Raw genomic sequence first — 17,471 nt, forward strand, 5'->3', positions numbered from 1 at the left:
AAGAGAAATAATCTTAATAACTTTAAAGGCAATGACAAATAAGTTCATCCATTCATTCTCCACTGTGTACACTGAAGATATGTCATAATGTACTAACCAGCACTTCACTATCATTTAGCTAAATCCTAAACACTGAACAAGTGAACATTAAAGCTTTACACAAAGGTTGGTTTGATGTTAACTTTTGTCAGTGTAGTTTTTACAAAGTAAAATCCAGAATTACACTTGAAAATAGATGCAAAGAACAATGAGCAATTCACTTGAACAAACAGCACTTCACAAACAAAATGATCTGCAAACCACTGGAGTCTGAGGCTGATCTAAGATATGCTGCAGCCAAACAGAAGCCCCAAGAAATGAAGTCAAATGTTACATGGAATAAATTCTTCTTTTTTTAAGCATACACACACCCATTGCGTTATTTAAACTTGGTAGTAAGAGTAAACAAGTCTCAACACAGTATCAGTACTTGGGCACTCATTGTGGTATGGATAAGCTCTCAATCGTTTCACAAAGCTATGTATCGCAAGCCACAATTCTCCATTGTGATGATAGGCAATAGTAAAGAGCGAAAACGGCAGATTTCACTCAACAGGTTCAGACTTTACATGCAGTGGTGTACCATACCTTCAAATATCGGCACATAACCTAAAAATAAAAGGTCCGTACCTGAAGTGCATTGGCAGAACTGCCTGAGAAATCTTTGACACAGTCATGTCTGAACCTTTACCAGCTTATCAGTTAATAGTGTTCTCTGAACTCCTTAAATGCAAGGTTAGCGCTTAGGCTACCTCTGTCAAAGAACAACAAGGAGAGCCGTGTTTAGACCGCCAACTTCACTGCTGATGTACTGTATGTTGTGAGTATGCACACTGGCAAACCACTAATGTTCTCCAGTAGTACCACACCAGTAAATGAACCACTGTAACTAATGTCACCAGTGTACCTCAGCAAACGCATCTTATAGGTCGGAGTAAACGTTGTATTACACAACAAATAATTTACCCCTGTGAAGATACAGGCTACAGCTTACTACCACCTTAGGAAAAGCCAACAGAGCATTCTGATGGCTTGTTGTTTTAATGTGCCTACCATAAATATAAAATTATAGGATTTTATTTCTATGGGGCATACCATGCAAGCATGACATCCCAGGTTTAAATCTGGCCAAGGACCATTGCTGCATGTCATCGTTTTCTCTCTCCCATTATTTCCTGGCTCAAACTCAACCAAAAACAATGATCACAAAAGGAAAAGAGACTCTTTTGATCTTAATGAAAACAGAGCCTATGACATCTGTTCCCAGACGAATCCCTCAAACTGTTGTTACCATATAGTGCCGGGTGAAACAAAAAATTAATTCTACGACATGAAAACGAGGAGCTTCAATACATTGTCCATAAAAGGTACACTGCCGATGTACAATGGAAAGCCAGTCACATCTCCAAGTCCATTCCTAGCCAATCACCTGGCAATCTTCTGGGAACAGACATCCCATTTCAACAGCATTGGTTGAGTTAACTCAACACTGCATGCTATGGTTTGTTAAAGTGGGACAGATGCATGGAATATGTGAGCACTCCTTCAAAGGAAACTTCTGCATGTCAGTAAAGAAAGAAACATGTGGGATTTACAAAGAGTTATAACAAGAATTAAGATTGTGTGATTGCAGCCCGAATACTTCTTAATGATTTTATAATCACCAGAAAGGATTCATTAGACAAATACTGAGGGGAAAAGGTTGTGCCATATCACCCAGCCCTATAACCTCAACAGCTACGCTCCAACAAACTCCAAACAATTTCCACATGTAGACTTCATATCATAACACACTACTGATACACTATGCTGGAGACTATCACTTATTTCCCCTGTCTTAACTCTTTGACAGTGTACAATAAAAAAAAATATGTAGTTAATACAGGAGACACACAAGCTGTGCACTATGTGTACAGTGTGTGTTATGTATTCTGTTTTAAATCTGGAGTGAGGAGGAAGCAGATCAGATCTCTGAAAATTTAAACCAACACAAGGAAACCCAGCTACCACTGCTCCCAGCTTCATCCCATCAAGGCAGCTTGCTGAAAGTGACTGACTTTTTACTTCAGTTGTTGGTCTCTTACTCAGTGCCTGATTATTTATCCTGCTCCTCTTTCACCATCAAACAGTATTCTTTTTATTCCTTCTGCAAATAATTGCAGAAATCAAAGTTTGATCTTGTTTTTAAAAATGTAGTGATTAGGATACATATGTGCATCATAATCACCTGCGATGCAGTTTATACACACATGGTATAATGCTTTTCCCTGGCTTCTGATAGCCAGCTTCATTGCTGTAGTCACATAACCACAAATTCAGCAGTAAATCACAGCTAGCATATCCAACAACAGCAGTTATTGTACATCAGCTATGGCAAGCCATCCAGTTGTGACACTGCAAGATGTCTGCTTTATTCTAAGGCAGGTGTAGAAGAACCATCTGTTCCTTCATTATTTTTGGTTTAAAGCAGACCTAACAGAAAGTTACTTAGCAGTAAAACACTAACAGTGGGATGCTCATTGTTTCACCTGACCCATCCAAACAACACAAAGTGCCATTTAGTTGCAACTGTACAACATTTTAAACAAAGTCAACACAAAGCAGTTAGCTGGGGGATATAATTGGTCAGCCACATATTTTTTAACCAATGTTACAAATATTCAGAACTGGCTTTACAAATAAAACTTGGAAAGTTTTCTTTTCATTTATTAATGATAGTAATTAGGAGAAATGGCTGACATCTGTGTGTGTGCCTGCATATGCCATTTCTGTGAAAATGCTCCTCATGCCTGCAGCTTGCACAAAGAAATGGAGGAGCCACTTGAGAAAATCCAGAAAGCTGGATACACAGCTGCAGCAAAGGGGAACACAAATGAGTGGAAGGGATATGCCCTGTCTGCCACGTTATAGAACGTAGCAGTGCCCCCCTCACAATCCAACAGCACACCTATGCGCTTTGGATTGGGATTGACCAGCACGGTCTCACTGCTATTATGCCAGGCTGACAGCTTGACGTTAAACCACTCTACACACCAGGACTGGGCGTTACGACCCAGTCGACTGGTCGGACCTTTGCGGTCAATGCTGTTGTAAGCCAAGCCAATGCCAATGAAGTTGCTGCTGCTCAGTCGGACTTCCCAGTAATGGCGTCCTCTAGAAAAACCCTTAGAGGTGAGCACCTGGGAGCAGACAGCGAAGCGTTCAGGGCAGTCAGGGTAGTTTGTGTGTTCATCTGACACAGAGGCTTTAGTGAAGCCTTCACTCAGTGTGATACGTTTGTGGGCCGTCTTCGGATCCAAAGTGAGTACAGTTCCATCTGGCAGGGACAGAGAAACAAAAACAAAAAGAGCATTCAAATAAAAAACAGTTGTCATTTTCATATGAAGGGAAAATACCTGCAGCACTCATACTTACATTTCAAAAGTTCGCTTCTTTTTTCCGCAGATGTTATGTTTGGGGGAATGTCTGAAGTTTCTACAACAGAAGACAAAAGTTATTTGTCATCAGGCTTATAAAGGTGCTACATTAGTCGCTACTAGCATAATGCCTAAATATCTGGCTGAACTGTCGGCAGTCGAGTTGCATTCAGGGTTATGTAGGATCCCATTTTTGACAATGAAGAATGTGAGGAGACGATATCTTGGGTTCTACTGTATTTTTTTATTTATTTGCTTTTTATTAAACTCTCCACCATGAATGTTGCAATGCTACATTGGTGGAACGTTCTTTTTAAATAGATGGTGCCTACCTGGCTCAGCTGCAGGTTCACCTTTCCCCTCTAACGACAACAGGTTTTCCATTGAACGGGCCTTATCGTTTCCTGTGGATTGGGCTTTTTTGGTTTGCTCTAAAGAACACAAGTTTGTTTTATAATTGCAGAGAAAATGAAGAGCTGTCAAGTGTTATGAGACATAGGGCTGGCCTATATATCGGTATACCTCATATTTCGATATATTGCCAAGCCTTAATGAGACAACTACATTAAAAAGGTTGATTTATTTCACCAAACAATGAGCAGGCAAAATTACAATTAAGTTCAATCACTCGCTCAAAAACTGATAACCTTCACCACAGTATGACTTATTGCATTAGAACGCATAGTTTCAGCTAGATGTAATAAACTGGCATCTGACTGTTCTGATTAGTCTATTAAAAAGTTAGTTTCTTACTTTCTTTCTTCTTCTTTTGGCCTACTTTGGGTTGAGAACCTGGATCTGGACTGCAGGGCCTGGGAAGTCTAACCTGCCCTGGAAAAGCCCATTGCGGCTCTGAAACACAAAAAATAAAGGCCATTTTATTCTTAAACTGTCAGCTTTCAAATGTGTTTGTTTTTTGACACCTATCATAAAGCATGTGTGTTAGACAGAGGAACATACCAGAGAATGTAAATCCTGAGACAGAAGCTGCTCTTATGCCTGAGAACATGCCAGATAGTGTCATTGCAAGTCTTTCAGCACACGACAGTTACCCCGATACCACATCACCATACAACACAGCACCAATATGAGGAATTTTTTTTAATCGTTTTCATTTGGGGCTGCAATGAACAAATGTTTTCATTGTCAATTAATCTGTTGATTATTTTCTTGATTAGTTGTTTGCTCTACAAAAGAGGACAGCAAATGGTCAAAAATGTGGATCATTGTTTCCCAAAGCCCAAGATGACGTCCTAAAATGTCTTATATTGTCCAACTCCCCAAAATATTCATTTTTACTGTCATAGAGGAGTAAAGAAAACAGAATAGTCATACTTAAGCAGAATCAGAGATTTAACAAAATTTACTCAAACCAATTTATCGATTATTGAATAAGCTGATAACTAATCCATTAATCACGGACGCTCTTGATTTGATTTCTGTCCATCAATTCCCATATTAGCAGACTCACCAGTTGCAAAAACGCCCATGTTGAGATCTGCAACAAAAGTTCACTATACTTTCATCATTGATTGTAAAGTCTTATAAATGAAAGTGCATCAGCATCTTTCCAAGTATTTGGATGGCAAAGGTTTTAATAGAAAAGTGCTTTATCACAGTTAGTTCAATCAGATCTGAATGTGTTCATTCAGTTAAACTTGAAAAAAGCCATCAATGACGCACCAATGCCATCAATCAACATGGCAAAAGGCACTCTTAACCAGAAAATATAGAGATATTAATGCATGTATATGTGCACATTTAAAAAAAAATAAGTCAGTTGCTGAAGTGTCAATAAGGTAACACAATAAAGTTTAATCAGCGTTAATTAATCATTTACCAGACTTACATTATATTAAAAGTGATAGAAATTGACTGTATTAAGCTGTAGCCTACATTATATTTGAAATATATTAGTTCAGCTTTAATCAGACAGTGATAAAACGCAGGGGCCAGATACTGAAGATGAAAGACGTGGAGTAATAATGCGTTTGGTGATTTGCACCTGAAAACGGGCTTGGTTCAAATACAGTAGGTATGAGTGGCGATGGGACAATGGATAAGACATACCTTTGGTGTGGGAGACCCAGGTTGATTCTCAATGTGACACATCCACCAATGTGTCTCTGAACAAGACACTTAACCCCTAGCTGCTCCAAAGGCGTGCGACCTCTGACATACTTATCAATTGTGAGTCGCTTTGAAAAAAGTGTCAGTTAAATTAATAGCTGTCTGTGGCTTTATTTCAGCTACTTCAGCCAATGTGGTAAATTCAAACAAAGTCACTGAAATACTGACTACACATAACATATTAATACACTTTGACTACATTCTGCAGCTGCACCGCAATAACATATGATGATAGGAATTATGTTCCATCAGTGTGACTAATAACGTCATGGGTAATTATTCACTGATCCTATTCATCATACTCATTTTTATGAACTGAGATTACACACTGTGTGCAATAATCATTTTACTGGAAATGCCCTAACAAACTGACGGCTGTCTTGCGTCACAGAGACTCTCTCAGTCTTATTTAAAGAAAAAACAAAAAGGAAAAAAAAGGGACATGCAGAGGTTTTATTCTGAGCTGACACTGACTTGTGTAATATTTGAATGTGAGGGCAAACAGCTGTTCAAAGAAATAACTGACATAAACTGCATAAAAGCAGTAACATTAGAAAGTCCTGAGTAAAACTAATATCCAATCAGGATTCAGATTCAGACATACAGCAAAAGCGCTAAATAATGCACTTTGATGCGGATTGAATCAATGAGGAAATGAAACGCGTTTGGTTCTACTAAGAGGGAGGACTCAAACTCAGCGAGGGTCACAGAGTCGGTTACCACGGTAAAAAGCCAGAGTTTAAGTTACCTCTCTTTCTGGAATGGAAAACAGTTTCCTCTCATCTCGGGATTGAATTACTCTTGAGTTTTTACTAATCCCACTTTCTGAGAACACAGCACTACTCTACATGAAAAGTTCAACGAGATTACTTCTGCTATCAATTAGTGCTATATCAATAAAATGTAATTTTAAGTGTTGCAGTCAGCCTATTGTTTTAGCTCAGTGTTCCAGGGTTGCATTACTCTGCTACACGGTCTTTGGAATTTCTTAATCATACTGTCATGATCAATATAACAGTCTGATCTAGTGTGTACGATTGTACATTTACTCTTACTCACGCAAATTACTTTAAGAGCCGGGTGACCTACCACGTGTATACTGGGATGTATTCCAGCCTCCAAGTTGTCCCATATAAACAGGTCCAGGTGGTCGGATCAATGGCTGGATGGGTGGACGACCTGGACTGTGGGACCTGGGCTTTGCTTTCTGCTTTTGAGACTCTTCTGTAACACAGACGATGAAATGAGAAGACACCGCTCAGTCACCGCTCCCCCCTCCCTTTGCAAGCGCATAGGAGAAGCTACGGATACGCTCGGTCGGCTCTTGTTCTAGATAATACGTGTGGTCCTTGACTACTACTTCTTCTGTTTTCAACGTAGTGACGAAACGTACTCTGTAAAGCAGTTTATCCGTTCGGGCTACTGGAGAAACATGTCGGCGCAACCTGGCGACTTCCATGTAAGGGGACCCACGGCGTATGTAGATAGAAATGGCTCATTCTATGGTAATAAAAACGTAACGTTCATTATGTAAGGTCTTTATATGCAATGTATATTATATTGCATTTCTGTTAATAGACCTAAATATTACACACTGGACAAGAAAACAAAAACACATTCTAATGCATTTAGATTTTTTGACACCGTAATACCTTCACAGAGATACACATACCAGATTTCGGCTGAGATCCAGTACGTTCAGGTCCTGGAGCAGGAGCTGCTTTTTCCCCTGTGAAAAGTAAATGGAAAGAATTTATATTTGGCCTCTCAGTTACCCATTTTCTCACACGGTGTTGAGTTCTGCAACAAAAGCAGACATGCTTTGCTTCATTATTATTCTTTCATAATACATCTCCAAATGGAAAACTCTCCACTAAATGTACCTGCACATTCACCTGGTTTAAGCGTCAGCAGTCTGGCCTCAACAGGCTGTTTAAGGAGCTCTGTCAGATACTCCTTCAGGGCAGCAGCAAAGCCCTGTGTTGCTGTGACCTTCTTGGAGTCCAGGCTGATTCGAGGGGTGTGAGGGTCAAAGCTCGCAGCTTGGGGCAGGTCAAATGAGGCCTGCGAGGAGAGGAAAACAATGTTACCTTCTTTGATGGAACTAGATTTTATTTAAAATGATCCATGATATGTTTATGTTTTATCTGTGTGTTTGGACACATGTGCACAAAAAAAAAATGGAACAACTGTCGGATTATGATTGGCTCAGCTAGGAATTTGGTGTCATGGGTCAGTCTCAGCAAGTACACGCTATCCGATGCCCTGCACAGGTATAAAATTATTGTCTAACCTGATTTCAAAGCATGATGTACTGCTTTATTTTGAGTGTCCATTCTAGGCAGCTTTTGCTTTCCTTACATTTAGGAAAACAGATTCAGTCTGGTGTATTTTTTAATTGGGGCTGCACGATTTGGACAATATTGCAAATAACTGAACAAATGGTACTATGAGTCTACTTGCTTGATTATCAAGCAAGCTCTGTAGAGTGGGTGTGGATAATGAGCAGACTGCAGTGCACACAGAGACAAGTGTCTCATATACACAGCACAGGATGACATCACTATGCAATTAGATAAATTGTGCAGCCCTAATTACACACACAGAGTTGTCTCACCTGTAGGAAGGCCAGAGTTTGGGACTGACTCAGCAGACTGTGGATATCTTCTTTAGCTTTACTCATACTATCAATGTTCTCAGTGAACCTCTTTGTGAGACCGTTCAGTTTGGTCTGACCACTCTGCAGTTCGCGGTCAACTGCACTCAGAGCCTCACGCTCATCTCGGGCCAACATATCCCGCATCTGCTGATACTCAGCTGACAAAGCTTTCTTCCTGTTGGTCGCGGAGTCCTAAGGGAGGATCATGAGAGGATCCAAAAATAGATCAGTAGGTAGCAGGACAACTAAATACAGGGCTTAGACAAAATAACAAAAATACCTTACAATACAAAAACTCAACAGATTGTAAATGAAGAGGAATCACTCATTACATCTTTTTAATTCAAGCATCTTCTTCCTTTCTCACTTGTGTGAATAATAAAGTAAACGTCAAATGTAGAGAGTTACCTTCAGCTGGTTCTGCATGTCCCTCATTTGAGACATAACAGCCACATTATTGGTGATCTTCCCATCCAGCAAACCCAACTTGCCTCTCAGGTCAGACTATAAAACAGGGAAACAATACATTTAGTTAATTCAGAAGGAGACAAACACTTTACAGAGAATTATGGTCCATTTCGCACTGAGCACTGTCTTACAAAGGCAGATTATTGGGTGAGTGCCAACTTTAGGCTTAATCCAGGTTTTTCCATTTTCAGCACAGGGGCTTTATTTTGACTAGGGGGTTATGCTCAGATTATCAAGCCTGCTTCCTCGTCAGTCAAAGCTCTCAAAAACAATACCAACATTACAGGCTGATGCTCCCATTACGACCATAGAGCCATAGTGTGTCTTGTTGTATCCGTGTACTGCTCTCTTGTCCTCCTCCAGGTGCTGCCCTTCCCCAGGGCTGTCTCCACTCTCTAATCAGGGTGGAGAGTATAAGGACTGTGGACGAGTTGTTGCAGGCCCAGTGGGCGGCGTGAGCTGTGGGTGTGGAGCTGTGTGCTCATCCTTACTCCCGCTACGGAGGGAGGGTGTTAAATAGCGTTTTCCTGACAAGTCAGACTTGTGTTCCCGTGTTCCCTGTAGACAGCTCCCGTGGAAGAAAAAGCATTACTACTTTTCACTGATGTTTTTCTACTGCTGGGTTTCATGGATTTAAATGCAACTGTCAGTTGTGGAATAAGTATCCAGATACTTTACTTAAGTAAAAGTATGTTTATATGTATTTAAAATCAAAATCGCAAACTTAACTATGGCTCTCACTTAAAAGTAGTGGAGTAAAAACATATTGACAGTAAAATGTATTCCTGCTCATTCTGCCTCCTCTTCAGCCACATCTCTGTGTCCCCAAGCCCTTTCAAGTGCTATTCTTTAGCAGTCCACCAGATGACCTTTCATTCAAGATCACGTGTCAAACTCGAGGCCCGCAGGGGCTGAAGCCGGCCTGCCACGTCATTTTATGTGGCCCATTCCGATGTTTGCAAGTCTGCGAGATTCACCAGAGACGTTTTGGAAACACGAATTGAGGAGACGAAAGGGAAAAGAGATTTCACATGGCTTTTAATCAAGAATGTACTGATTTTTACATGTACATTCCTCCCACGGACAGTTCAAAACCAGAATCTCTCATAGATCTGCAATCCTAGCTGTCAGGACAAACTAGAGCTCACGTTTCTCACTGAACAAGAGAAAGTAGGAAAGTGGTAGCTCTGTAAGAGGGAATGAAAGAGAAGGAGGCATTACAGCTGTTCATTTGTTAAGATGTGTTGAGTGTTTATTATAAAATTGGTTAAGACTACACTTCATCACTTCAAGCTACACTTCATTTTTTCTAAAAATTAGGCACCTTATTTTAGTTTACTTAAATTTAGAATTTATTATTAGAGTAGTTATTTATTATCCCTCCAGTTTGATGTGAAAACTGACTGTTGACTAAAAACATATGTTGATACAGCTATACATTATGGTACTGAATGATAATGCAAGTTAGTCGTTTTCAATGCATGTCGATTTTGTGACCCGAGAAGTGACGGTATCCCGCCACTAGATTGCGATGTTTCCACACCCACTACGGCAGTTTTCTGACAAGTGTAGATGAGAAATGTATACAAACAATCCCTAAAATGTCCAAGACGAGAAAAACTGATGCAGAAGGAAAGCAATTTCATGAATGTTGGGGAAGTGAATACATGTTTGTGCTTCAAGGAGAAACCCCGGCAGGCTAGGCCCATGTCTTTTGTGTTATGAGGCAGTATCAGTGATGAAGGATCAACGTTAGTTAAGGCTCGTGCAGACTACATGACTTTCAGTGTCGGCCGATGGCCGTGCCGTTCACACTACACAACTTGCCGTCTTGTGTCGTGGCGTTCACACTACGCGACTGATCGGTGACAGAGGGTCACACACTACACGAGCTGACAGCGGCTGTGTCACCCGACGCTGGTCTCCAAACCATGTTTTGTCAAGAAAAAACACGTGAAATGTGAAACGGGAAATGACGCAAACCTACAGACAAAACAGCTGTTGTTTGTTATTATAAAGACAAAGAATATGGGTGAAAGAAAGGATTAGCACACGCAGGTAGCAGGGATTGTCTGAGCTACAGAGGGGAGTAAAAAGTGTTTTGCGGTGAAAAAGTAGCTGCCTGATCTCATTGGCTGGATGTGGATGTCGAGTCGGCCGACTTCTCCAGATATTTGGCGTGCTAGGTATGTCAGAAATGTGTCAGGGAGCCGTTTTGATGTGTTGTTGAGTAGTTCACACATAACGACTGACCGAGCTCTCCAAGCAACGAATCAGGCTAAAAATCGTGTAGTGTGACCTTGGCTTGGGCTACAGTAGCCTATACGTCTGCATTTTTCCAGGTAATCAAACTATCTCTCATTAGTTGGATGTATGCCCTCTGCAAGGCTGTGTGCAGCTGGACTATTTGTTTTATCAAATGCCAAATCTATCCCTCATGTTATTAGCAGCTCACAATAATTTGTTTTACTGTGGTTCTGCACCTCTGGACTGTGAAAAAGTTACTGTAAAAGCTTATGTTTGATGATATTTGTCTTTTTTACTTGAAATGTTTGATCTTTGAGGGTTTTAAAATCTGATTCAATTCATTTATTTATATTATGTATGTTACACAGAGAGATTTTCTTACTAAGGCTATATTTTTACATCTGATAAATGTCTTTGAAAACATAATCAAATAAAGTTATTTAACAATATGTTAAGGAGTAGTTACGTTTATACAGTCTTAGCCAGTTGCAACTGGCCCTTTAAGGGTAACCGTAATACTTACGTGGCCCTTGGTGAAAATGAGTTTGACACCCCTGTTCTAGTTACTCTTACCTGCCCTTCTCCTCACCCCAGCTTCCCTGCCCACCTCCACACCTTCTCCTCCTTCCCTTATCAGCCACTTAATACATGTAACAGCCCAGATCCATTGTTCCTCTACCAGATTGTGTTCCACCTATCTGGCCGTTTTTGCTTGCCTTCCCCGTTTCACCTTCGGTCCTATTGTTTACACTTTGATTCCTGCCCATTTCTAGATTGATTTGCCTCTTTGGCGTCTCTCTGATGTTGACCCTTGCCTGCTTCATGGTCCTGACAATCTTTGTGCTTCAGTTTTGTAATTACATTGTTGAACTGCACCAGCTCTCCCTCATTCATCTGCATTTGGACCCTATTCCTGTGGCTCCACTCACAGCATCCATGAGAAGAGTAAAGTAATACAAATAATGCTCACATAAAACTTAAGTGGGACAATTGTCTTAATTTCTATGAACTGACACTTTAAACTTATCAGGCGAAGACTGACACACACCTCTTTCATGTTCCTCTGCTCCTCATGGGACATGAAGGGGCAGCCTTTGTGGACTTGTTGGAGGCAGAGGCTGCAGATTGGTCGGCCATGTTGGGTGCAGAAGAACTCCATCATCTTGTGGTGGTCCGGGCAGATACGCTCCAACAGGTCGCCGACAGGCTCACTCAGCTGGTGGAGACGGAAAATTGGGTTTTCCCGGTGAGGGCGCAGGTGCTCCTCACAGAAAGAGGCCATGCAGGTAAGGCAGGTCTGCGATGCTTCTGCTTCCATGCAGGCATCACAGCGTATGACTTCCTCTTTCTTGGCCTTGCTCTCCTCTTCGGCCGGGCTGGCCTCGCTCTTGGTCGACCTCAAGTTGAAGGTCTGCACCACGGTGCTGAGGACCGTGTTCTTCTTCAGCTCGGGTTTGGTGGCGAAGTGGGTCCGACACTGGGGGCAGCTGTAGGACTCCTTCCAGGTGGCGAGGAGGCAGTCCTGGCAGAAGTTGTGTCCGCAGGGGATGGTCACCGGACAGTCAAAGGTACTCAGACAGATGCTGCAGGTCAGCTCATCCTCCAGACTCAACAGAGAAAACTGACTCTCGTCCACTTCGGCCATGATGAGACTTCAGGTGAGGCTGCGAGGGAGAAACGAAACTTAACTTCTTTCGTATCTAACTTAATATGTCTGGAATTACAAGTAAACAATATTTTTCATGCAGCTGTCTTACTGAATGATAATTCCCCTCTTGTCACGATAACTTTCTTATGCCAATAGATGTATTAAGCCAGCCTTAACATCAGCTCACTCAGTGTGTCTGGCGAGATAAGTCGTGACCACAGATAAAGGCACATCTCTCTCTTTCTCTCTCTCTCTCTCTCTCTCTCTCTCTCTCTCTCTGTCTATTCAATTCAAGAAAGCTTTATTGGCATGTTTAACAACATTATTGCCAAAGCCACATGGATACACATATAAAAGAAGACAACTATGTTGAACAGAATTTAAATTTTATCACCAAATAACACAGTTGAAGTAATAATCACAAACAGAAATTGAGTTGGTGACTTCAGTGGCTTTCCTTCAGGTTGTGGCAAGCTGCTGTCTAATTTCAGCATATTTGCATATTCAGTATATTTCAGTCTCAGTAAAAATAAATAAATAAAACAGTAAATGTGTGTGTGGGTTTGTGTGTACAAGATGGCGCGGTGTAAAGCTGCCTGGTGTTAGGTGCGCTTTGTTTTGTTTTTGTGTGTTAATTCGGCTGTGATTCATATTTATATATTTCTACATTTAATTATGTCAACTGTATGTTTGTCTACCTCATCACCAAAGCAAATACCTAAACACTACTTGGCAATAAAGCTCCTTCTGATCTTGATCCTGATTCTGAGTAGTATATTGTATGTTTGTTTATAGGATCAATGAAGAAACAACAATATATTAATGTAATAAAATCATCATAAGTATGAAACGTGGAATGTAAAAAACAAAAAACAGACTGACCAGAGACTGATCTCTCATGGTGCTCAGATAGTCTGCCACCATGTACTGTCTGTTTAGAGCCAAACAGCATTGAAGTTTACTTTGAGTTTTTGTGGTAGATCTCCAGTAGTAAATGAGATTTTCTTCTTGGTCAGCTATGATTTGATTGGGACAGATTGTGTGAGGGCTGTCCTGAGGCCTTGAGCTGTTAAAGGAAGTGATCCTCAGGACCAGCTGGCTGAGGGGACTCCTCTCTATGTTCACCTCTTGGCAGTGGAGAGAGTAGGGGCCTTTCCGAAACTGCTTGCTACTGGTAGTGGTAGTGGGTTGTTAAACCCTCAGATGCAGAGTCAGCACCGATGCTGGCTTGTTGAAGGTGTGTAACACCCTTTGCTGCATGATGAGGGACCTTTCTTTCAAATGCGAGTACTGCGTGATTTTGCCGGTTAACATGTAGGATTTTTTTAATTCCTACACTAACATTTCATATCACCATTTACAGGTTAACAACGTAGCCCAAAGGTTATATTGTGTTTAATTAAAAAAGGCTCTTTTCTGATAGACAATAAAGCTGTTGTTGTTATTGAATCGTACTCATCTCATGCGAAAATCTTCAGCCAAAATAAAATAACCTACATTAAAGGACAGAATAGAACCTGGCATAACTAGATACACAGGGGGATCACGTAACAAGCAACAAAGGCATTAAAGAAAAAGAAAAATAATAATATATTAATGACAAATGCTTTCAGTTTCGTTGTTTAAAAAAAAAAAAAAAACATACTTTTTTTTAACATCAATCCTGAATCTTAATACAACTGTTGTTTATGTGATACACGTATTATAGCGGTGAGTAGGCCTAGGCTACAGTGGTAACATCAGATCACTCACAGCCAGATTGAAATTTCCTGTAGAGGTAATTTTTAGTCCTAAATATGTGTAGCTGTTCTATGTCAGTGGAGCCCAGTAAGAATATTAGGATTTCCCTGACACCTGGGTCGTTTTTGGAAGACTATAACTCTAATCTTTTCCAGATTAACTGCCAGAACTCATTTATTATTTTTGTATATATTGTTTTAATTATGTCATAGGTTTCCCCCCTACACCCTTTTCAATTAATTGTCAATAAATGCTCTCTTTCTGTGTTTGTGTCTCTATGTGTTGGTGTGGTTTTGTCTGACAGTTCATTTTAATTCAATTGGCTTCATTGGCATGACAAGTACAATGACTGGCATGTCATGTCTGTCTCTCTCAGGGTGGGTCCTCTCTTCCTTTGTTCTCTGCCACACCTCACCTCACTCAACTATGCTTCTCATAAGGATGCCAGTCAGGTATTAACTGCCTAATGCTGCTACTTGTGAAATGATCAAAATGAGTCATGAAAAGTATGTTTTTTCGATGGCGATGAAATTAAAGGAATTCTGGTGTTTTGAGAAATTGTTGGAAATATTTTCTACTGATCATTATTGAAATACAAATCATTGTTGAAAAGACTCTTGTTGTTCATCATTGATATATAGCAAATTCAGCCAGCAGATCACCTTGACATTCCTGCCAGGAAAAACTCACTGCCTCACACATCTGATGATGTTTATCTGTGATTCAGCATGCAAACAAAATGTACTTTTAAAGACATTCATCTTCTCCATGATGACACAAGTGAGCACATTTTGACATGTCTATTCTTTTTTTTATTTTTATTTTTTTATTATTTATTGGAGTGCATATTCATAAACATTTCTGTCAATATGCCAGAATTAGCCTAAAGGCTATGCACAGGCTTTGCAATAAAGCTGTTATTATTATATATATGTAGCATAGGGAAAATACACCATTGTTTCCAGTTGGAACCAAGGTTGATCAAATAAGTTAGATGCTTAAATATTGGTGTCAAAAGTCAGACAACAGATCAGAAAAGGTAGACCAGGTAGAATAAGGCCTATAAAAGGAAGAGCAGAAAGAAAACATATAAATTAATGTTCAACAGAGTTTTTTCCCTAAATGATAACAATATCCTGTCTAATCAAAAATATGGATTTTGACAAAAACATACATGGCTCTGTTACAACTTACAGACAAAATGTCCACAGCACTGGATAATTATATGTTTAAAATTGGTATATTTTTAGACTTATCAATGGCTTTTGATAAAGTCATAAAACTATGATTTCCAAACTTCACCGTTATGGCTTTTAGGATGTTGTCATCAACTAGCTTAGTGACTACCTTAATAATACAGACTAATATGTATCTATAAATGGCTGTATTTCCAACTAAATCAAGCTATATTGTGGAGTGCCTCAAGGATTTATTCTTGGGCCACGTCTATTTCTCATCTATCTATATCTATATATATATATATATATATATATATATAAAACTTTGCTTGGTTGATTCTGTATAGTGCCCATTCTTTCTTGCTCAGAGAAGGCAATTACAGTGGGTACGGAAAGTATTCAGACCCCTTTAAATTTTTCACTCTTTGTTTCATTGCAGCCATTTTCCAAAAATCAAAAAAGTTCATTTTATTTCTCATTAATGTAACTCAGCACCCCATCTTGACAGAAAAAAAACAGAAATGTAGAAATTTTTGCAAATTTATTAAAAATATTTAACTCACATGCTGTACATTTCTTCTGATCCTCCTTGAAATGGTTCTACTCCTTCGTTGGAGTCCTGCTGTGTGTAATTAAACTCATAGGACTTGATTAGGAAAGCCACACACCTGTCTATATAAGACCTTACAGCTCACAGTGCATGTCAGAGCAAATGAGAATCATGAGGTCAAAGGAACTGCCTGAAGAGCTCAGAGACAGAATTGTGGCAAGGCACAGATCTGGCCAAGGTTACAAAAAAATTTCTGCTGCACTTAAGGTTCCTAAGAGCACAGTGGCCTCCATAATCCTCAAATGGAAGACGTTTGGGACGACCAGAACCCTTCCTAGAGCTGGCCGTCCAGCCAAACTGAGCAATCATGGGAGAAGAGCCTTGGTGAGAGAGGTAAAGAAGAACCCAAAGGTCACTGTTGCTGAGCTCCAGAGATGCAGTAGGGAGATGGGAGAAAGTTCCACAAAGTCAACTATCACTGCAGCAATCCACCAGTCGGGGCTTTATGGCAGAGTGGCCCGACGGAAGCCTCTCCTCAGTGCAAGACACATGAAAGCCCACATGGAGTTTGCCAAAAAACACATGAAGGACTCCCAGACTATGAGAAATAAGATTCTCTGGTCTGATGAGACCAAGATAGAACTTTTTGGCCTTAATTCTAAGCGGTATGTGTGGAGAAAACCAGGAACTGCTCATCACCTGTCCAATACAGTCTCAACAGTGAAGCATGGTGGTGGCAGCATCATGCTGTGGGGGTGTTTTTCAGCTGCAGGGACAGGACGACTGGTTGCAATTGAAGGAAAGATGAATGCGGACAAGTACAGAGATATCCTGTAAGTTATTACTGAGCAAAGGGTCTGAATACTTATGACCATGTGACATTTGTTTTTCTTTTCTAATAAATTTGCAAAAATTTCTACATTTCTGTCTCTGCTGAGTTTACGTTAATGAGAAATAAAATGAACTTTTTTGATTTTTGGAAAATGGCTGCAATGAAACAAAGAGTGAAAAATTTAAAGGGGTCTGAATACTTTCCGTACCCACTGTAATTGCCTTCTCTGAGCAAGAAATCAAAGTTTGCTTTTGATATGACACTATTGGTCTGCGAATAGAATGGGCACTATACAGAATCAACCAAGCAAAGTTTTATATATCTCTCTCTCTCATATATATATGAGAGAGAGATATATAAAACTTTGCTTGGTTGATATATATATATATATATATATATATATATATATAGATAGATGAGAAATAGACGTGAAATATAATAAAATAATATGAAAAAATACTTGTCCAAGCGAAAATTTTAGTGCGTTTGTGTTAGCCATTTCTAACTGTTTCATGTATTGTTATTTCTTCCTTTTTATTTTCCATCTCCACAGGTATTAAGATA

The 17,471-nt window shown here is 40.0% G+C and overlaps 2 protein-coding genes across 8 annotated transcripts in view; both read right to left on the reverse strand.

Moving 5' to 3' along the window:
• LOC123970474 (E3 ubiquitin/ISG15 ligase TRIM25-like) overlaps nt 1-12,606 on the reverse strand; it is a 21,695-nt gene extending 9,089 nt beyond the window's left edge. For all 3 annotated transcript variants that reach the window (XR_006824981.1, XM_046048523.1, XM_046048525.1), the window contains exon 1: nt 12,587-12,606. Coding sequence is in view for 2 of the 3 variants with exons in the window: in XM_046048523.1 (XP_045904479.1) it covers nt 12,587-12,604 (18 nt within the window). In the remaining variant the exon portion in view is untranslated. The remainder of the gene's footprint in view (nt 1-12,586) is intronic.
• On the reverse strand, nt 7-12,734 carry LOC123970472 (E3 ubiquitin/ISG15 ligase TRIM25-like). Of its 5 annotated transcripts, XM_046048517.1 has the most exons (13): nt 12,717-12,734; nt 12,008-12,623; nt 8,653-8,748; nt 8,203-8,436; nt 7,469-7,649; nt 7,258-7,314; nt 6,675-6,809; nt 4,927-4,953; nt 4,416-4,454; nt 4,209-4,307; nt 3,788-3,886; nt 3,454-3,513; nt 7-3,355 (listed from the first exon to the last, which is right to left on the reverse strand). In XM_046048517.1, exons 2-13 carry the CDS (start codon nt 12,602-12,604, stop codon nt 2,823-2,825), a joined length of 2,157 nt encoding a protein of 718 aa, XP_045904473.1. In that variant the 5' UTR covers nt 12,605-12,623; nt 12,717-12,734; the 3' UTR covers nt 7-2,822. The 5 variants fall into 5 exon arrangements, with proteins under 5 accessions (XP_045904473.1, XP_045904474.1, XP_045904476.1 ...); XM_046048518.1 differs by lacking the exon at nt 12,717-12,734 and having other exon boundaries at nt 7,481-7,649; nt 12,008-12,628; XM_046048520.1 differs by lacking the exons at nt 4,416-4,454; nt 4,927-4,953; nt 12,717-12,734 and having other exon boundaries at nt 12,008-12,627.
• Nucleotides 12,735-17,471: the final 4,737 nt, after the last annotated feature.

Source organism: Micropterus dolomieu, linkage group LG04 (genome assembly GCF_021292245.1).
Source record: "Micropterus dolomieu isolate WLL.071019.BEF.003 ecotype Adirondacks linkage group LG04, ASM2129224v1, whole genome shotgun sequence".
Lineage (NCBI taxonomy): Eukaryota > Metazoa > Chordata > Actinopteri > Centrarchiformes > Centrarchidae > Micropterus > Micropterus dolomieu.

Coding starts and splice junctions, on each gene's coding strand:
- LOC123970472 (XM_046048517.1), bottom strand. CDS start 12,604: ATGGCCGAAGTGGACGAGAGTCAGTTTTCTCTGTTGAGTCTGGAGGAT. Junction 4,954..6,674: donor TACATCCCAGTATACACGTG/GTAGGTCACCCG, acceptor CTTTTGTTGCAG/ATCTCAACATGGGCGTTTTT. Junction 4,455..4,926: donor CATGGGCGTTTTTGCAACTG/GTGAGTCTGCTA, acceptor GCATGTTCTCAG/GCATAAGAGCAGCTTCTGTC.